Raw genomic sequence first — 22429 nt, forward strand, 5'->3', positions numbered from 1 at the left:
TCTTTGATTAATGTTCCGAATTTTAAAATGAAAAAGCCTGTGGAAAAGAAATCTCAAACAGATTAAAACGTGGACTTTTACACAGACTCCCGTTATGACCTGACTACAGAACTTTGGGGATTCCTGTCTTCCCCTGTCCCCCCCACCCCATTAGTAATGCTACCTTAGTAAACAACTTACTCACCGCTCTACAACTACCTCGAGTTTTGGCTATTATTAGATGTGCAGCCCATACTGGGGAATCTGATGAGATATTTAAGGGTACAGCAGCAAATCAGGCAGCCTTGGACAAACGCTGGGAAGGGAATGCCTTGTGTTTCCGGAACTACTCTCTTGCCTGGTGGATCTTTTTCTTGTTTGCAAACCCAAATCAAACTAACAAACAGATGACAATTCAGGTGCTTGGCTTGTTCCTGCCGAGTACTTTTTTTTTACCCAAGCTTGATCCACAGTAACAACAGGAAACCCAGATTTTATGGGTTATTATGCAAAGGCTAGAAATACACCATTATTTTACTCCAAATTTCAACCTCCTGGCTCACACAAAAAAGCAGTATGTAAATGAATTTCTAGAATATAGAACTTCGGTCCACAATGTTGTGCTGACTCTTAAACCCTGCCTCCCATATAATCCCCCACCTTAAATTCCTCCATATACCTGTCTAGTAATCTCTTAAATTAACACTTACCAGTTACTTTTGGTGTTAAACCACACTTCAGCAGGGCAGTAGTTTGCTCCATCTTCAGCGACTTTAAGACCTGTCCACTGACAGTTTTCAAAATAGTACTCTGCCTGGTGCCAGAGCTTTAATTAGGAACTGTTAACTGAACCCTACATTTCATCATTAAGATACCAATGCCATCATACTCCAAGACAATATGGTTTTATTATAAACATAAGAAAATCTGCAGATACTGGAAATCTGAAGCAACATACTCAAAATGCTAGAGAAACTCAGCAGACCAGGCAGCATCAATGGAAATGAATAAACAGTCAATGTTTTAGACTCGCAGACATGAGGAAATCTGCAGACGCTGGAATTTCAAGCAACACACATAAAAATTGTTGATGAACGCAGCAGGCCAGGCAGCATCTATAGGAAGGAGGTACAGTCAACGTTTTGGGCCAAGACCCTTCATCAGGACTAACTGAAAGAAGAGCTTGGCCCAAAACGTTGCCAGTACCTCTTCCTATAGATGCTGCCTGGCCTGCTGTGTTCACCAGCAATTTTTATGACTGTTTTAGGCTGAGACCTTTCTTCCTGATGCAAGGTCTTTACATAGATGCTGACTGGCATGCTGATTTCCCTCAGTATTTTGTGTATGTTGTTGTGGTTTTATTATCTAATTAGGTGTGTTTTGCAAGGTGATGCACTGAACTTCATATTTTGGAGTTAGATGTAATCAGTGAAAACACTTGGCAAGAAGTACTAAATACAAACTAATTTAATGGTGGTTGCCTCTGAAATTTGGGACAATACGACATGCTTATCGGATACACCATGACCTCAGTTAATCAAATCCTATTTCACAACCTACAAGCTGCACGTTTTCAGTGTATTTGTTGATTATAAACAGCAATCAACAAAATTTCATTAAATCATTGAATTACTAAGAAGATAATCTTGAGTCTCTTTTTGTAACAAAATCAGAAGTAATAAATGATAAGCATGACAGTTATCAATCAATTGTAACTGTATCTGTCACTAATGGTAGTAACAGCTGCTTATGCCAGTAAAGATCACCACATATTGCTCTGACCACCTTGTTTCATTGTGGCTCATGCCAGAATGAAAAATGGCCTCTTTGCAGCATGTTTAGGATGCTCTGCCTTCAAGTATTAAAATCTGCACCTTTCAGAAATCTTTCTGTAAAAGTTTAACCACATGGGTTTACCTTTGACTCCTCAAAACATTTTGCCTCCTATAGAACTCAGTCCCTATATTCTTCTGCACATTATAAAAGCTCAAAAATGGAAAAATCTAAGAACAACACGAAAAAAATTATACGAGTCACACGATCACATTTTTAAAAGCAGGTACAGCTGGCACCCGTTTTACGACAGCTCACTGTTACGAAAGACCTACATTAGCTACCTGTTTTCACTAACCTTAGAGTGTTTTCACTTTTACTTTTTCCAATATTTTTTATTGATTTCTATATAGAAGAATACGAAAGTCCAAGAGAATACATATTATAAAACAAAAAATAATATCAGATACAGTATATTGAATCACATTAATGAACTCCTTTATATTCATATAGATTAGATTAATTTGTGTATTAGAATATAAACAATTTTATTAAAAAATCCACGCCCACTACCAAAGTTGAAGCTGTTTGAGAAAAAGAAAAAAAATTATCAGATAATAAAATATGCTATTAACCAACTTCTGTACTTTAACAAGAAGTCAAAGATTATGAAAATAATTTAAAAACAGCCTCCACAAATTTTGAAAATCTTGGTTAGATTCAGAAATTGAACAACGAATCTTTTCTAAGTTTAGGCATGCCTTAACATCCCATAACCACTGAGCATGATTAGGCAGAACAGCATCCTTCCATTTAAACAAAAGCGCCCTCCTAGCCGTAAGAGAGATAAAAGCCACAATGTGCAGATCAGATGTCTTCAAAATGTTATCTTTCCTTCCAACAATACCAAATAGGGCAGTCTAAGGACTAGGCTTAAAATTTACTTTGAAGAGTACAGAAAAAGTTTGGAATACTTCCTTCCAGTATTTTCCAAGACCTGAACACGTCCAAAACATATGAATAAATGAAGCTTCTCCATTGTTACACCTATCACAGTAAGGGGATATATCCATATAAAAACAAGATAACTTATCCTTGGTCATGTAAACCCTATGAACCATTTTAAATTGTAGGAGGGAATGACGAGCACATAACGATGAAGTATTAACCAATTTAAAAATCTCATTCCGAGTTCCTTCAGAAATTGAGGATCTTGTTCCCAAAGATTTTTAATTTTGTCTAAAGAATTATTTCTCATTCCCAACAACATATCATAAATATTGGATATTGAACCATTATAGAATGATTTAATATTAAGAATTTCATCTAATACATTCTTATCAGGACTATTAGGAAATGTACATAATTGAGATCGCAGAAAATCTCTAATTTCTAAGTACCCAAAAAAATGTGCTTTTGGTAAACTATATTTAGTTGACAAAGGTTCAAATGAAGAAAGGCTTCTTCCCACAAACAGATCCCGGGAACAAGTAATGCCCAATCTTTCCCATTGTTTAAAAACTACATCAGTCATAGAAGGCTTAAAAAATAATTTAAAAATATGGGACTAGACAGGGAGAACCTCAATAACCCAAAGAGTTTTCTAAATTGTATCCAAATCCTCAAAGTATGTCTGACTACCTCATTTTCAGTTATCTTACTTAAGGATAAAGGAAGTGACGATCCCAAAAGGGAGATAATAGAAAATTTATTAACCGAGTTAGCTTCTAAAGAAACCCACCCCATAATTAATATAGTATTAAAAAAACGTGAGATTCCGTATATTAGCTGCCCAGTAACAAAGCCTAAAATTTGGTAAAGCTTAAACCTCCATTCTTTTTAACTTTCTGGAGATGGACTTTATTCAATAGACGATGTTTATTTTTCCATTATGTAGGAGGATCAATGAAGACTATTAAAATCTGGTTGGAGGGTGCTGACTCTGCTCTTCAGCACCAATTCCAGCACACAGACTGCAGCATGTTTGCTGCCCATGCTGCCACGGACTCTCAGGTTAACATTGATTTATATACCAACTCTGTCCTCGAGCACATCAACAGGTGTGTAGGTACAGTGACATCACAAAGACAAATAAAAGTTTTCCCCAATCAGAAACCATGGACGAACAGAGAAGTTCACCTCCTGCTCAAAGCCAGGGCCAACCTGAGGAGGAGTATCTCTCAGGCTAAACTCACATACAAACAGAGAATTGAGGAGCATTTCAACTCCTCGGACCCCCGGCGCATGTAGCATGGCATACAGACCTCAAACCACCTAGTACTGTGCCCCCTTCCAGCTCTGCTTCCCTCCCTGATGAGCTCAATCACTCCTACACTCACTTTGACCAAGACAACAAGGAGGTCACCCTCAAGGCAGATCTCCCACCTGGTGAACCGCCTCTCTCACTTTCCACCTCCGATGTTTACGCCACCCTGAGCAGGATGAATGTACGGAAGGCAGCTGGTCTGGATGGAATACCTGGCCGTGTGGTCAGAGTCTGTGCAGGGCAGTTGGCTGGGGTCTTCACGGACATTTTTAATCTGTCCCTGGCCCAGACAGTTGTCCCCACAAGCTTCAAGATCGCCACCGTTGTGCCAGTGCTGAAGCATTCCACTGCCACGGGCCTGAATGACTTCTGTCCAGTTGCACTCGCCCCCATCATTGCAAAGTGCTTTGAGAGACTGGTTCTATCACATCTGAAATCCTGTCTGCCCACTACTCTGGACCCCCATCAATTTGCCTATCGCACCAACAGGTCAACAGTGGCCCTGACCCACCTGGACAGCCCCAACTCTTACGTCAGAATGCTGTTCACTGACTTTAGGTTGGCATTCAGTACTGTGATCCCCTCCAAGCTGATCACCAAACTTTGCCAGCTTGGCATCAGCGTATCCCTCTGCAATTGGACCTTGGACTTTCTGACTAACAGACCCCAATCGGTTAAGTTAGACAACCTCTCCTCCTCCACTCTCACCCTGAACATCTGTGTGTCTCAAGGCTGTGTGCTGAGCCCTCTTCTGTACTCCCCTTCCACCTATGACTGCGTTCCTGTACATGGTTCTAACTCCATAATCAAGTTCGCAGATGACACCACGGTGGTTGGCCTGATCAGAGGGGATGACGAGACGGCCTACAGGGACAAGGTCCAGCACCCGGCTGCATGGTGTGCCGACAACAATCTGGCCCTTAACACCCAGAAGATCAGGGAGATCATTGTGGACTTCAGGCATGCCAGGAGCCACACTCATGTCCCCACCTACATCAACGGAACTGTAGTGGAGCGTGCATCAAGCTTCAAATTCCTTGGTGTCCACATTTCCGAGGATCTCACCTGGTCCGTGAACTCCTCCATCCGGATCAAAAAAGCGCAACAGTGCCTTTATTTCCTGTGGAGCATGAAGAAAGCTCACCTCTGTCCCAGGATACTGACAGACTTTTACCGCTGTACCACCGAGAGCATACTCACCAACTGCATCTCAGTGTGGTATGGCAATTGTCCCGTATCGGACCGCAAAGAACTCCAGCGTATGGTAAAAACTGCCCAGCAGATTATCAGCACCTAATTGCCCACCATTGAGAACATCTACCATAAACACTGCCTGGCCAAGGCGAAAAGCATTATCAGGGATGCATCTCACCCTAACCATGGACTTTTTACTCTCCTCCCATTCGGAATGCACTATAGGAGCCTCCGCTCCCGCACCAGCAGGTACAGGAAGAGCTTCTTCCCTGAGGCTGTGACCCTGCTGAACCTCTCATCACAGCGCTAAGCAGTATTGCATCCGTATTGTACTGCCTCAGTACTTTTATATCTGTGCACTGTAGCATTTTTCTATTCGCAGTTATTTTGTAAATAACACTATTCTTTGCATTTCTGGTCGGATGCTAAATGTATTTCATTGGCTTTGTATCTGTACTCTGCACAATGACAATAAAGTTGAATCTAATCTAATCTACTCTAATGAAATAAAGTCCAGAGAGTCAAAAAAGGATTTAGGAATAAAAACTGATAATGCCTGATACAGGTATATAAATTTAGGTAAAACATTCACTTTAACAGAATTAATTCAACCAATCAATGATAATGAAAGGGGCAACCAATTTGATAATGTTCTTTTTATGTATTTTAATAAAGAAAATTTTCTTTAAATAAGCATTTATAATTCTTAGTAATTGTTACACCCAAATAGGTGAATTGGTTTCTTACAATTTTGAAAGGAAGGTTAGTATCAGTTAATGGCAAAATATTCAAAGGAAAAAGTTCACTATTATGGAGGTTCAGTTTATATCCAGAAAACTGACTAAACCAAGATAGTAAAGAAAGCACAGAAGGTAACGAAGTTTCGACATTAGAAATGTAAAGCAATAAATCATCCGCATACAGTGAAACTTTGTGGATAGTACCCTTCCGTAAAATGCCAGAGATATCATTAGATTCTTGAAAAGCAAAGCTAAAGGTTCTAAGGCCAGGTCAGAAAGCCAAGGACACAAAGGGCAACCTTGTTGATTTCCACGTTGAAGTCTGAATGCTTTAGAATTCTGAGAATTAGTAAGAACCCAAGCAAAAGGGGATAAGTACAGTAATTTAATCCATTGAATAAAGTTGAACCCAAAATTAAAATTTTCTTAAGGTTTTAAATAAATAATACCATTCAACCCAATCAAAAGCCTTCTCAGCATCTAAGGATATCACATACTCCAATATCTCCTCAGAAGGAGAATAAATAACATTGAATAATGGACGAATATTAAAATATCGATTTTTAATAAAACCAGTCTGATTGTCAGAAAGGAGAGATAGTAAGATATTTCCCATCCTACTGGCCAGAACTTTAGATAAAATTTTAGCATCAACATTAAGTAAGGAAATTGGTCTATATGAAGAACATTCAGTTGGGTTCTTGTTCTTTTTTAAGGATAAGCGAAATACAAGCTTCGTAAAAAGATTGTGGCAACCTACCTGACTTAAAAGAATCTGAAAAACGGAACATAAATGAGGTATAAGCAAAGAAGAAAAAGCCTTATAAAATCCTCCAGAAAATCCGTCAGGACCTGGAGCTTTCCCTTAATGCAGTGAACGTACAGCTTCGGCTATTTCTTCGTGAGAAATACATTGACCACATTTTTAAAAGCAGGTACAGGTGGCCCCTGTTTTCCAAACATTCACCCTACTACAGCACGCTGTTACGAAAGACCTACATCAGTTACTTGTTTTCGCTAACCGAAGAGTGTTTTCCCTTTTACGAAAAAAGGCAGCGTGTACCCCGAGCAGCCAAGCTTCTCCCCCAAAACTGTATTCTAGCTGCCATAGCTTAAACACGTCTGTGAGCATCTGTGCTTTATCTCGATTTATTTTGTGTATCCGTTAGCAAGATAGGTTCTAAGGTATCGGGAAAGCCTAAGTGAGCTCATAAGGGTGTTATGCTTAGCGTAAATCTGGACGTAATTAAGTGTTTTGATCGTGGTCAATGAAGTAAGGACATTGCGCGTTGAACTTGCCTGCGAACACCATATAACCATATAACAATTACATCATGGAAAGAGGCCATCTCCGCCCTTCTAGTCTGAGCCGAACTCTTACTCTCACCTAGTCCCACCGACCTGCACTCAGCCCATAACCCTCCATTCCTTTCCTGTCCATATAGCTATCCAATTTAACTTTAAACGACAACATCGAACCTGCCTCAACCACTTCTGCTGGAAGCTCGTTCCACACAGCTACACTCTCTGAGTAAAGAAGTTCCCCCTCATGTTACCCCTAAACTTTTGCCCTTTAACTCTCAACTCATGTCCTCTGGTTTGAATCTCCCCCATTCTCAATGGAAAAGCCTATCTACGTCAACTCTATCAATCCCCCTCATAATTTTAAACACCTCTATCAAGTCCCCCCTCAACCTTCTACGCTCCAAAGAATAAAGGCCTAACTTGTTCAACCTTTCTCTATAGCTTAGGAGATGAAACCCAGGCAACATTTTAATAAACCTCCTCTGTACTCTCTCAATTTTATTCGCATCTTTCTCATAATTCAGTGACCAGAACTGTACACAATACTCCAAATTTAGCCTTACCAATCCCTTATATAAACTCACCATTACATCCCAACTCCTATACTCAATGCTTTGATTAATAAAGGCCAACATACCAAAACCTTTCTTCACCACCCTATCCTCAAGAGATTCCACCTTCAGGGAACTATGCACCATTATTGCTAGATCCCTCTGTTCTACTGCATTCTTCAATGCCCTACCATTTACCATGTATGTCCTATTTTGATTAGTCCTACCAAAATGTAGCACCTCACATTTTTCAGCATTAATCTCCATCTGCCATCTTTCAGCCCACTCTTCTAACTGGCCTAAATCTCTCTGCAAGCTTTGAAAACCTACTTCATTATCCACCACGCCACCCATCTTAGTATCATCTGCATACTTACTAATCCAATTTACCACCCCATCATCCAGATAATTAATATATATGACAAACAACATTGGACCCAGTACAGATCCCTAAGGCACACCGCTACACACCCTCCTCCAATCTTACACAGTTATCCATCACTACTCTCTGGCGTCTCCCATCTAGCCACTGCTGAATCCATTTTACTACTTCGATATCAATGCCTAACGATTGAACCTTCCTAACTAACCTTCCGTGTGGAACCTTGTCAAATACCTTACTGAAGTCCATACAAACAACATCCACCGCTTTCACCTCGTCAACTTTCTTAGTAACCTCATCAAAAAATTCAATAAAATTTGTCAAACATGACCTTCCACACACAAATCCATGTTGACTGTTCCTAATCAGACCCTGTCTATCCAGATAATTATATACACCATCTCTAAGAATAATTTCCATCAATTTACCCACCACTGACGTCAAATTTTCAGGCCGATAATTGCTAGGTTTACTCTTAGGACCCTTTTTAAACAATGGAACCAAATGAGCAATACGCCAATCCTCCCGCATCATCCCCATTTCTAATGACATTTGAAATATTTCTGTCAGAGCCCCTGCTATTTCCACACTAACTTCCCTCAAGGTCCTATGGAATATCTTGTCCGGACCCGGAGACTTATCCACTTTTATATTCCTTAAAAACGCCAGTACTTCCTTTTCTTTAATTGTCATACTTTCCATAACTACCCTTCTTGTTTCCTTTACCTTACACAATTCAATATCATTCTCCTTAGTGAATACTGAAGAAAAGAAATTGTTCAAAATCTCCCCCATCTCTTTTGGTTCCGCACATAGCCGTCCACTCTGATTCTCTAAGGGACCAATTTTATCCCTCACTATCCTTTTGCTATTAATATAACTGTAGAAACCCTTTGGATTTATTTTCACCTTACTTGCCAAAGCTCGTATCTGCTTTTAGCTTTTCTAATTTCTTTCTTAAGATTCTTTTCACATTATTTTTATTCCTTGAGCACCTCATTAACTCCAAGCTGCCTATATTTATTGAAGATCCCTCTCTTTTTCCGAACCAAGTTTCCAATATCCCTTGAAAACCTTGGCTGTCTCAAACTTTTAACCTTTCCTTTCAACCTAACAGGAATATAAAGATTCTGTACCCTCAAAATTTCACCTTTAAATGACCTCCATTTCTCTATTACATCCTTCCCATAAAACACATTATCCCAATCCACTCCTTCTAAATCCTTTCACATCTCCTCAAAGTTAGCCTTTCTCCAATCAAAAATCTCAATCCTAGGTCCAGTCCTATCCTTCTCCATAATTATATTGAAACTAATGGTATTGTGATCACTGGACCCGAAGTGCTCCCCAACACATACATCTGTCACCTGCCCTATCTCATTCCCTAACAGGAGATCCAACACTGCCCCTTGGTACCTCTATGTATTGCTGCAAAAAACTACCCTGCACACATTTCACAAACTCCAAACCATCCAGTCCTTTTACAGTATGGGCTTCCCAGTCTATGTGTGGAAAAGTAAAATCTCCCACAATCACAATCTTGAGCTTACTACAAATATCTGCTATCTCCTTACAAATTTGCTCCTCCAGTTCTCGGTCCCCATTAGGTGGTCTATAATACACCCCTGTAAGCTTCACAACACCTTTCCTATACCTCAGTTCCACCCAAATAGCCTCCCTAGACGAGTCCACTAATCTATCCTGTCAGAGCACCACTGTTATATTTTCTCTGACAAGCAATGCAACAACTCTCCCTCTTGCCCTTCCTATTCTATCACACCAGAAGCAATGAAATCCTGGAATATTTAGTTACCAATCACACCCCTCCTGCAACCACATTTCACTAATAGCTACAACACCATATTTCCAGGTATCAATCCATGCTCTAAGCTCATCCACCTTTCTTACAATGTTCCTAGCATTAAAATAGATGCATTTAAGAAACTCTTCACATCCCACTCTCTGTTTATCCTTAATGGAGCAAACAACTTTGTTATCTTTTTCTTCCTTTTCCCCTACATCTTTGGTCTAAGTGCTCCTGATCTCTGTCCCCTGCCAATCTTCCTTCACACACTTGTCCACTAGCTTTCTCTACTTGTGAAACAACCTACCCTCTCCTAGTTTCCTTAATTTGATTCCCTCCCCCCAACCATTCTAGTTTAAAGTCACCTCAGTAGCCCTCGCAAATCTCCCCACCAGGATATTAGTCCCCCTAGGATTCAAGTGTAACCCGTCCTTTTTGTATAGGTTATGCCTGCGCCAAAAGAGGTCCCAATGATCCAAGAACATGAATCCGTGCCCCCTGCTCCAATCCCTCAGCCACGCATTTATCCTCCACCTCATCGCATTCCTACTCTCACTGTCGCGTGGCACAGGCCGTAATCCTGAGATTATTACCTTTGCGGTCCTTTTTCTCAACTCCCTTCCTAGCTCCCTATATTCTCCTTTCAGGACCTCTTCCCTTTTCCTACCTATGTCATTGGTACCTATATGTACCACAACCTCTGGCTCCTCACCCTCCCACTTCAGGATATCTTGGACACAATCAGAGATATCCTGGTCCCTGGCACCAGGGAGTCAAACTACCATCCGGGTCCCTGGACTGCGTCCACAGAATCGCATATCTGACCCCCTTACTATCGAGTCCCCTATCACAACTGCCCTCCTCTTCCTTTCCCTACCCTTCTGAGTTACAGGGCCAGACTCTGTGCCGGAGGCATTATTTAACCATTCGCACTATTTATACGCAGAGAGAAAGAATCCTGAAAGCTGCCGATGTTACTGTTGGTTCTGCTCGTAGCAAAGTGGTCTCTCTTAGTCCGCATCCAATAATGGATAGAATGGAAAGTCTATTGCTTGAGTGGATTGATGGGTGTACAAAGCGTGGTGTTCCATTATATTTTCTTATACTTAAGGAGAAATCAGTTAGTCTTTATAATAAGCTGAAACAGAAAGCACTGGCAGATGGTGATGAAAGTGTTGCGAAAGTGGAATTTAAAGGTAGTCATGGGTGGTTTGATCGGTTTCTGAGGCGAGAGCAGTTTCATAGTTTAATGTTTACCAGAGAGAGTGCTTCGGCTGATACTGAAGCTGCTGAAACCGTTGCCAGCAGAACTGAAGAAAATAATTACAGAAGGTGGTTATTCATATAAGCAAGTGTTTAACTGTGACGAAACTGCAATTTATTGGAAAAAATTGCCAAGCAAGATATTTATTTCGATAGAAGAAAAGCAGGCTAAGGGACACAAGGCATCGAAGGACAGGTTTACCTTAATGCCTATTATTAACGCCACTAAGCCTCTACTAGTGTACCATTCAGAAAATTCGAGGGCACTTAAAGGCATAGATAAGAATACCCTTCCTGTTGTGTTCCACTCACATCCAAGCAGTTGGAACACCCAAGTGCTTTTTTCTGAGCACATGAGCAGATACGTTAGTCCTTTTGATGAAAAATACTGCAGAGAAAATAACCTTGATAATAGGTGCCTTGTGATTGTCGATAATTGTGCTGCTCATCCGCCTGACATTACCGAGTATGGCAGTAACATTCGTGTTGCGTTCTTTCCGCCGAATACGACATCGTTGCTGCAGCCGTGTGACCAAGGCCTAACAGCCACAATTAAGGTTTACTATATGCAAAATGTGATGAGTTTTATTGTAAGTGCTGACAGAGAGGGCAACTCCGAAGCATCTTTGCGAGAGATCAGAAAAGACTACAATATAAAACTGGCAATCGCCAACCTTGGAGATGTTCTTGATAGGCTAACAGTCTCGATCAGAAATGGTGTTTGGAGGAAACTATGTCCCGAAGCAGTGTATGATTTTAAAGGCTTTGAACCAACAACAATAAACACAGCAATACTGATTTTGGCTAAGGAGGCTGGATTCGTGGAAGTTGATGAAGATGATGTTGAAGATGTTTTGGCATCCCATGACCAAGAACCGACAGATGAAGAGCTGATGCAATTGCGAAGAGGATATGAATCGAAACCGAACGCAGTTGCGAGTAGCCCGAAAGTGAAGTCGTCCAGGCACTGAATGTGAAGCACTTGCATGAGATTTTCGCTGCGATTGACAGCACTGCAGTGATTGCTGAAAGGTATGACTTTAATTTTGAAAGGGCACGTAGATTTAGGGCATATTTGCAGGATGGTTTGAGTGCTTACAAAGAACTGTATGATAGAAAAATATGTGAGGCTAAGCAGTCAAGCATACTGTTGTTTTTCAAGCCTTCCACATCAGCCACAGCAGACAACGAACCTCGGCCTTCGACGTCGAGGCAGGCAGACATAGAAGACATTAGTGACCAGTCTCCTGTACCTCCCACCGCCGCAACCTCAGCCTAACATACCATCATCGGTGTGCTCGCTGTCTTCTCGATTCCCTAAGTGAAACTACTCTGTACATACATTATTTCTACTTTATACAGGATGTGTATTTTTATGTGTTATTTGGTATGATTTGGTAGGTTATTTTTCAGGTCTGGGAACACGCAAGATTTTTTCCAATATAAATGAAAGACATTTTTGCAAAAGTGGAATTTAAAGGTAGTCATGGGAGGTTTGATCGGTTTTTGAGGCGACGACCGCTTCATAGCTTAAGGGTTAATGGAGAGAGCGCTTCCACCCAAGAGCGCTTGCATGAGATTTTGGCTATGCTTGACAGTACTGCAATGATTGCAGAAAAGTATTTCTACTTTATATAGGCTGTGTATTCATCATACCATTCCTGCTTTTACTATAAGTTAGTGTTATTTTAGTTTTTATATGCTACTTGGCATGATTTGGTAGGTTATTTTTTTGGGTCTGGGAATGCTCAAAAATTTTTCCCATACAAATTAATAGTAATTGCTTCTTCGCTTTACGCCATTTCGGCTTATGAACAGTTTCATAGGAATGCTCTAACTTCAGATAGTGGGGGAAACCTGTACTGCCCTTACATCAACACTTACCTGAGTGAATAAGCATGTGCTGTTTGAGGTTTTGGATGCGCGTGAACCTAGCACCACATGTAGGACACTGAAAAGGCTTATTAGGACCATTTGGACAGGGTCTTTCTGTGCCACTTGTGGAAGGGTTTATGTAGAGCTGGTAGGAATACTGCCCACTCTCTAGCCTAGAAAGATCAGAGAACATCAGTGTAAAAGTGCAACCAATCAACAGAGAAATGAACAAACCTTTGCTTAATCGCAATACTAAATACTTAAGAGCTCATTTAAGTGTAAATGGTATAATGTATAATTCTGACCCAGGATGTACACCCTCTGCAATATATACAACTGAATCTACTAAAAACATAATATACACAAGGTCAATGATATGAAACGGTAACTGCTTTTTTTGTCTGCAGATGTCCAATTGAGTACATTCTATTTGTATTTCAGATTTCCAGCTTCCACAGTATTTTGCATGTTTACGGAACTGTTATACAGCATACCAAACTCATTATAGAATGCAGAATTCTGCATGTATGGAAATTATCAACATAAACAATCTATTCTTAATTTTTCAAAAGCAGCATACATTGTCTAACAACAACCAAACAAAGAGAAGTAAAATAAATTATACTGAATTAAATATTTACCGTTATACAAATTTTGCACATTTGCTACAATTTTATATATGCAATCGCCTAAAGCAACAAAAGTAAAAGGTGATTTCCCTACGTAGTTCTTACTAGTGACAGACCAAGTATTAACTGAAATCTCAAGAACAAAACCAGCACTACCGTGTTATCTTGTTCCCTGAATACTGTAGCTTAACAATCACTCCTGATACCACTTTTTTATCCTGAAACTTTAGCTGTGCTTTTTCTCCACAGATGCTGCCTGACTCATTTAATATTTCCAACATCCATTTTAATTTCAGAATTCAAGTATCTATTTGCATTTAGCAACATTTTTTAAAGGGATCAATTAGTCAACCCTCCCCCCTTTTATATAATTCTGTATTTCCAATGTTTTGTGATCTTTATCCCACTGTGTATCAAATTTCATTTAACCCTAGGTCCCTTGTTACCAATGAGTGCCCATGTACTAACAGCTCAAAATTTAAACCTCCAATGTAACCATAAATCTGAGCCCCACCTCCATAAATTCTGTACTTTGTCCATAGCATCTTGAGACTCCTTCACCTCCTCCATCTATTAATATTTGTCCTTCTGTGGCACTCCCTAAATTATATGGAGAAATTATTTCATCCCAAAACTAATTAATATAGTTAAATGAACCTATTATTTCAGATTTAATCATCTGATCACACTAACTTGAATCAATTTACTGATCTGAAAACATATGCCAATCATGAGATGAACAACCAATTATCTTCCAGTTTACTTAAGAAACGCTTTAATGATCCAGTCACTTTGTTGTTTTATAGGGTTAAAGCACAAGACTCCACAAAGCAGTTTAGGAAAAGACTAGTAAAATATACCACAGTATTTTTCATCATATAATACTCCTCCAGTGAAACAATGCACAATGAAATGTATTTTGAGCAATTTTATGGAAGAACCACCAGAATCAAGAAATGTACTAATTTTCATTATTAATGAACATCAGATTATTTATCACCTTCCTTGCTGAGTTTTGGAGCTTGAGTTGATTTGTATTTAACCTTATTAATTGGTAATTTATCTGTAGTATTACTTTATGTGTTGTTTGTGAGTTATACGTACTATGTTGTGCACCTTTGTTCAGTAGACAGTATACATGTGTACGACTGAACGACAACAAACTTGAACAAGGAAATTTGGCATTCAAAATTTCGACAGGGAAGGTAGATATGAGGCAACCAGAGCCTCTGTCTTGAATGTGTAAATTTCAATTATATATCCTTTTGAATGAACACATCAGAAGACTGATTTTAAGACAGATCTTTCCACAACTGACAATTGTATTTTCTTCAGTTTTAAAAACCACTGACTGCTGCTTTATCTCATCATATTTCACTCTAGTCAGCCTGAACTAAACCCTTGTGTGTACAAAGACTACCTACCTGTCATCATCATCGGGGTGATTGTTGGCATTGGAAGTGCCTTGAAGTGTTGGCAGCCCTTCTGTAACTCCTTCATCTACTGAACCTGTTTAGAGTAAAAAGTAAATAACACTGAACATTTAATAGGACAAGAACTTTTAAGTGATCCATCGTACTTGAATTTTGCATTGAGAAGCGAATATTGTTTAAAAATCAACTATAATTGGAATTTCACTCTGCAGTCTGATAATAATTCACTAAAGCAGATTGATAAACTGCAATAAATCTACACAGTTCAAGCTTAACCATTGCAAAAAAGGCAAATATTTGTAAGAGTTGTGCAAAAATATTAGTGGCAATATTAAATAGTGTTGTGAAATTTGCCACAATCAGCAGTTGTGCAGGAAAACTGCTTCTCAACCAGAAAAGACAAACTGGATTGATGAAAATGACAATAAGATCCAGAAATTAATAGCCATAAACACAAAACATTCTTGGACTGACTTCTGAAGTTCGAGATCCACCAAAGATCTTGCCACCTTAAATACAAGTGGCAGACAGAACAAGCATGAGAGGTCCAGCAACAAGTTGTTCACACATGATTCACCAGGTTTATCAAGACTACCTATCATTTGAACAGTAAAGACCCACCCCACTTAGAGCTGAAATCAGAGAAAAACTTATCTAGGTGGAAGGCAGTTAATGGCAACTGGAAGGAACACTTCAAAAAACTCCAGAATTTTAAATCTACTGTAGATACTGGGGTTCAACATAGAGCACACCAATGTCATCATCGATGCAAAAGCCTATTGACCAAGTAAACAAAAAGCCTGCAGAGCAGACAGAATACGTGCTTAAGTGTTAAAACACATCAGAGAAGTACCTCTTGCTCAAATTCATGTCCTTATCTGAGTAGATGAAAGGATACTTGACAATCTCAGTAGATTCAACAAAGGAGAAAAGTCTGATTGTAGTAATCCCTGAAAGATTTTCTTGAGATGCTCCTCGTCAATGCAAGGATCCAATGCCCCTCCCAAAAGAGCAACATAAATGAATGGAATTTGTAGGTACAACAGAGATTTTCACAACACTGAAAAATCCAAGAAAAAAATGCAGAGGACATAATCAACCTCTGTACATGGTTGTGCCTTCACAACAGCCTTTGATTGTTCTCAGGAGACAGCTGTTATGCAGAATTCTCATCAATTTCAGCTGCCCTTTTAAACACTTTTGCTACACAAGCAACTATCCTAACCCACTGGTCCACAGCAAACCCCATCCCAGTGTGAAATGAGATGAAGCAGGGATGTGCCTTCATACTTCTTATTCCAATATCACACTTTGTCTCCAATGTGTTTCCTGCCACTATAGGAATAAAAAGAGAATTCATTTAACAACTTCTCCCCAGCCTCTGTTGTTCATCTACAGTAAACAGTTGAGACAAACAGGTACACAGGTTTGAGGCCGAAATTTACAAACTCTTTAACTGAAGCAAACTGGGTGTCATTATACACCAGTCACTGAAAGTGGGCATGCAGGTACAGCAGGCAGTGAAAAAGGCGAATTGGTATGCTGGCATTCATAGCAAGAGGATTCGAGTACAGGAGCAGGGAGGTACTACTGCAGTTGTACAAGGCCTTGGTGAGACCACACCTGGAGTATTGTGTGCAGTTTTGGTCCCCTAATCTGAGGAAAGACATCTTTGCCATAGAGGGAGTACAAAGAAGGTTCACCGGATTGATTCCTGGGATGGCAGGACTTTCATATGAAGAAAGACTGGATGAACTGGGCTTGTACTCGTTGGAATTTAGAAGATTGAGGGGGGATCTGATTGAAACGTATAAAATCCTAAAGGGATTGGACAGGCTAGATGCAGGAAGATTGTTCCCGATGTTGGGGAAGTCCAGAACGAGGGGTCACAGTTTGAAGATAAAGGGGAAGCCTTTTAGGACCGAGATTAGGAAAAACTTCTTCACACAGAGAGTGGTGAATCTGTGAAATTCTCTGCCACAGGAAACAGTTGAGGCCAGTTCATTGGCTATATTTAAGAGGGAGTTAGATATGGCCCTTGTGGCTACAGGGATCAGGGGGTATGGAGGGAAGGCTGGGGCGGGGTTCTGAGTTGGATGATCAGCCATGATCATACTGAATGGCGGTGCAGGCTCGAAGGGCCGAATGGCCTACTCCTGCAACTATTTTCTATGTTTCTATGTTTCTATTGATCTCCTTACTTGTCCATATTGAACAACCCTGTTTCTTTCCCCAACCATCCCCTCCAACCACAGTCAAACCCCACAATGAGATCTTTAGATAGTTTCTGTATCTCATGTCAATCTCTCTGGCATACAGCAGTGTCATAAATGCCAGCACAACCTTCGGCAAATTAAAAAGAGCTCTGATCTAACATAAGCTACCAATCAGCAGTGACTTACACTTCTTGTGCTTCAGATACAACTGTCAAGTGAATACCACAAAGCACTGCAGAAGTTACACTAATGCAGACTCAGTAAACTCTTCTAACTCATTGGCTTAGAATTGCCTATGACTTCCAATAACCTGGACCAGAATTCAGTGGGATTGAGCCTCTAATTACATGGCCCAATTCTGACAACAAATTCCCAAAAACTTAACACTTAACTTTGAACTTACAGTAACTAACTTCCAGATCACAAAACATTTTTGAAGGATATGCTGAAAATCTCCTTATAAAGATGTAATAACTCATGGGAATCCTTGGTCCACGGTGAAAAAAGTGGAAGAATATCTTGGAAAGCCCAGAGCTTTCCAAACTCTTCGGTGGTAAAAAAAAAGTGGATATCTTGTTTGGAATGTTCAGCATTGTGCATTTTAAATTAAGTACTACCTGCCCATTTCTCATGTCTTCGGCCACCTGATTAAGTGGTGGAATTAGGTCATCTGCAATCTAAATAAACTGCCCAAAAAAGGTGTAATATCTATTCTCTAGAAAGGGATATTGTGAGGTTGGAAAAGATCGAATAGGAAACCATAATAAATTTACAAAGATGGTATGAAAATACTCCATAAAAACTATTCCGTTATTTAATAGAAAATACTAATATTAATAACTATTATTAAAAAAACAAACACTTGATTTAAAGAAAGAATGCTTGAAGATGTCACAGAGGAATTACTTCATTTCAACTTACAGACAATATGAGTTACACTTAACCAAAGAACACCTGCCTTGCAGAGTTTGGTTAACTTTAATTATAGCTTTCTTTACAACCTTGAAGTTAAAGAAATGTATGAAAGTATAAGGAGAGCAATTTGTTCAGCATTGCTGTCTACAAAATCTTTACAAAGTAACAGCACTATAGATCGAGCAACAATTACCAGGACAATATTTTAAAAGTGACTTTTCAAATGGCATGTGAATAAGTAATACTTAAGCTTACAGACTTAAAAAAAATCTTTAGAATGCTTAAGTGAGAATTTGAATTAGGGCAACTTTGCTGCTATCCTAGTAGTTAACATGTGGGCAGGCTAGTCAGATTAACTGTGGATTGAGAACCACCTGCAACATGACCCAGTTTTGCAGTGAGTTGACAGCATTGTGATGAAAACAAAGGGTTCATTTGTCACTCCAACCGACTTGAAGGAAGACAACATTTTTTCAGCAGGCATTATTGCAAATAAATTTCATATACTCTGAGGGAAAATAAGAGACATGCAGCACACAAATTACTTCCGTTTCTTCCTAATTAGCTACAGCTAGGTATTGTTAACCGACTGTTCTACTCATCGTTGCTTCTTCTACAGCAAATAATCCACCAGTCACCTCAACCAGGGCTATAGTATGACATCTGTAGATATGAGAATGCGTTAATACAATAAAACGTGAATACAATGGATAACTAAGACTGAAGCCTGTTTGAAGTTCAGTAGTACATACCAATAGAAGATGATTGGGGACTAATCAATAAATCCTCCTGAGTCTGTTCACTTCCTGGTACAGTTTGATGGTCACTAAGTGAACTCTGTGATGCACTGACAGGCTGTGATACAAGGTCATGGCCTTCATCATCACTCAACCTTTCAACTTTGATCCTCACATCATCTTCTAGTATAGGGGGTGACGTTGCTTTTGTACTTTCACAGGCGGTGTACTCGGGCACCCGCCCCGTCACCTCAGTGTTTATGGGCTGTTCCACGACCCTCACACTTTCCGTTGACTTTGCTTTTTCGCTGAGAGTCCGACACTCAGCACCCACAGGGTGTGTCCACTGAAATGACAGTGATGAGTCCACAGGTTGCTGGGTCCTATTGTCTGAGAAAGCCACCGAGGGGTTCACAACTTGAGAACAGTTGGGCTGTGCAGCAGATTCGGTGGGACTCTCTGGAGACATCATAATGAAGTTCTTCTGTTTTCTGCGAGATTCCCTGGGCTTACATTTCTCAACAGAACTGCATTCTGAAGATACTGGAGATAGGTTGTCATCATGAGACTGAACGATGCAAGCACTACTGTTCTCTTGAGGAAGTAAAGGAACAGACCGTGTCAGATTACTGCTTGTATTCCACAGGATACTTGATTTCATGAACTCTGAACAGGTTTTGGCTGCATGGAACATCTGCATATAACTAGCAGCAGCCAAGACATCAATAATGTTCTCTGTATTTATGGCAAGTGTAGCAGTATATGCATACTCCAGCAATGGAGAAAATCCACTGACAGTTACATGATTCAAATCCAAAATGCACTCATCTGTATTCGATTGGTTTACAAGTTTTGCCCTGAAGAATTCACTGCAAGCAGCAAGGACCACTTTGTGGGCCCTGAAGACCTTGTCTTGGACCCGAATTGTCACATCACAGAAATGCCCTTCGTTGCGTAATTTATTTAACTTTCCCAGAAGCTCCTGACTGTGGACTGGCGAGTTGTGTGTGAAAGTTTTTAGACCCATTATTGTTCCTCACTGTTAAAAACGTTGAAGTACCTGAAGGAAAGACATTTACATTTTATTTTGCATTTTCAAATTCCATACAATCTCTAACACATTAATTAGTCTGTGTGAGAGAGAGAGACAGAGAGAGAGAGAGAGAGAAAGAGAGACATACACACACACACCGAGGCCCTGATCCAACATTTCAGCATATTTCTGTATGTTAAACAATGAAGGTAACAGGACTATTTCTATTGTTACAATGTCCTCATAATGTTTCTTTTGAGTTGCATGTAATTTTCCTAATTCCAGCAATGCACCCAAAATGAGAGTTAATTACTGTGGTCTCTTAGTTGTATTCAGGCAGTGGAGTCTGCATATACAGAAACCTCTGTTAATTGGATGTCACCTGGTCTGTAATTTAACGTAAATGCTCTGGCCTCTTGAGCTGTATTTATGCAGTAGGGTGTAGACATACACATCAAACAATTGGCTGTTTCTGGTCTGTAATTTACTCTAAAGCATGGCTTCAGGAAGACCACTGTTCCAAGCGGCGTTTTAAATTCCATCTACAATCCATATTCAGATCTGAAGGTTTGTTGCTGTTGAGATTAGTACTTGCTAATTCCAGAATATGCCCAAACACACCTAATTCTTCTAAAATCAATTTAATCTAATTACACCTGAATACAAAGGATTGTTCTATACAGCACAAGAAATTAAAATTCATTTTGAATATTTTAGGTTAGACTTTCAGGGTGAAGAACTATTCACGCTTGCTTTGCCTTTTAGCAGAAAGATTCCACTTCTTTTATACTTCCCTTCACCAGCTTATTTAAGAATGCAACAAATCTTTGTTCTATGCTAGTTAGTATTACCTGTGCTATTTAGTAATCAAACATTTACATGAGCACAATTAAATCCTAAATATTGTAATAATGAGAGAAGACAGTGCTACGTAAGTGACGACTGAATCCAAGTAGTTAAAACATAGAACATAGAATAGTACAGCACAGGTCCTTCAGCCCACATTGTTGTGCTGACCCTCAAACCCTGCCTCCCATATAAACCCCCCCACCTTAAATTCCTCCATATACGTGTCTAGTAGTCTCTTAAACTTCACTAGTGTATCTGCCTCCACCACTGACTCAGGTACTGACAGTGAAATCTAGATGCAAGCCAGCCAATTACTATCCTAGTATACATAATGAATACAACACACAAGAAACTTCTGTTAACAGGCTGACTCCTCAGCTTATTTTCTCCAGTCCTGCTGAAGGGTCTCAGCCCAAAACATCGACTACACTGTTATCCATAAATGCTGCCTGGACTGCTGAGTTCCTCCAGCATTTTGCGTCTGTTGCTTAGATTTTCACCATCTGCAAAACTTTTCTTGTTTGTCCATCAAGCTGAATTGTGATAGGTATGTTCAAATCATAAATAGAGAAGATTGACAGACTGGTCACCAGAAATTATGCAGATGTTCAAAAACGTTTAACTGAGTCAAAAACATTTATGCTGTTAAATTCACAAGTATTGTTCCTTTTGGAATACAGGATCAGAAGTTTAGTTAATATAGCTTCTTTATATGTACTTTCAAAAGTAATCGGAGCATATTACTTCTGTAGCTCCAAAGAAGCGGCTGTAGTGTCATGATTGAACTTGCCAGCCAGCAATTTTAGTTAAAGCTTTTGGTTTTGGTAGTAGTAAAGTTCTTACTGCTTAGTGGCGGTAGATCAAGCAAAGGAGCAGAAGCAGGGCATAAATGGGATTTAGTTTTCAAATCAAGTTAACAACTTGAATTGCTACGGAACCATTCATGCACCTATTTCACTGCTTCAAATCTTTATAACTGCTTCATGTCTACGTTTACTGCTTGGAACTTTAACAGTGCTGATTGTTTGAAAGTGTGCAATATTAGAGTCTGCACCAATTCAGACCCTCTACACCGTACTGCTTCCAGGACTCTTCCACTGGCCCCTCAGATCTGCTCTGTTCTATCAATGTTATAAATGTTTTCACCTTCACATTTCATCCCATCAGAAATGTTACAGCAAAGGTGGCAGTAATTTGACCCAATGAAGTTACACACCTTTTTTGAAGGAATCAAGTTAATTCCATTCCTTGTAACCCTCAAGGAGCCTATCCAACTCACCATTGAAAGTTTTGATTGTATTTCCACACCCTCAAATCATAACCACACACTGTGCAACTCTATTCACTTTGGTAACTACCAACTCTGTCCAAACAGCACACAAATCAGAATGAGCAAAGGCTACTCCCATGCTCAGCTCGGAATTCACCAATAGTGCAGGGCAATGAATCACCAGAAATTGTTATCCAATATTCCGAAAACACGGA

General features: G+C 39.7%; 1 protein-coding gene across 2 annotated transcripts in view; it reads right to left on the reverse strand.

Moving 5' to 3' along the window:
• LOC134341079 (zinc finger and BTB domain-containing protein 44-like) overlaps nucleotides 1-20089 on the reverse strand; it is a 58294-nt gene extending 38205 nt beyond the window's left edge. Inside the window, exons 1-3 of one of the 2 annotated variants that reach the window (XM_063038828.1) lie at nucleotides 19078-20089; nucleotides 15186-15270; nucleotides 13142-13254 (exon numbers count right to left, since the gene is read on the reverse strand). In XM_063038828.1, the coding sequence (XP_062894898.1) occupies nucleotides 13142-13254; nucleotides 15186-15270; nucleotides 19078-20089 (1210 nt within the window). Of the gene's footprint in view, nucleotides 1-13141; nucleotides 13306-15185; nucleotides 15271-19077 lie in introns of both variants that reach the window. The other variant, XM_063038827.1, reaches the window with a different exon arrangement.
• Between the last annotated feature and the right edge of the window lie 2340 nt (nucleotides 20090-22429).

Source organism: Mobula hypostoma, chromosome Y, assembly GCF_963921235.1.
Source record: "Mobula hypostoma chromosome Y, sMobHyp1.1, whole genome shotgun sequence".
Lineage (NCBI taxonomy): Eukaryota > Metazoa > Chordata > Chondrichthyes > Myliobatiformes > Myliobatidae > Mobula > Mobula hypostoma.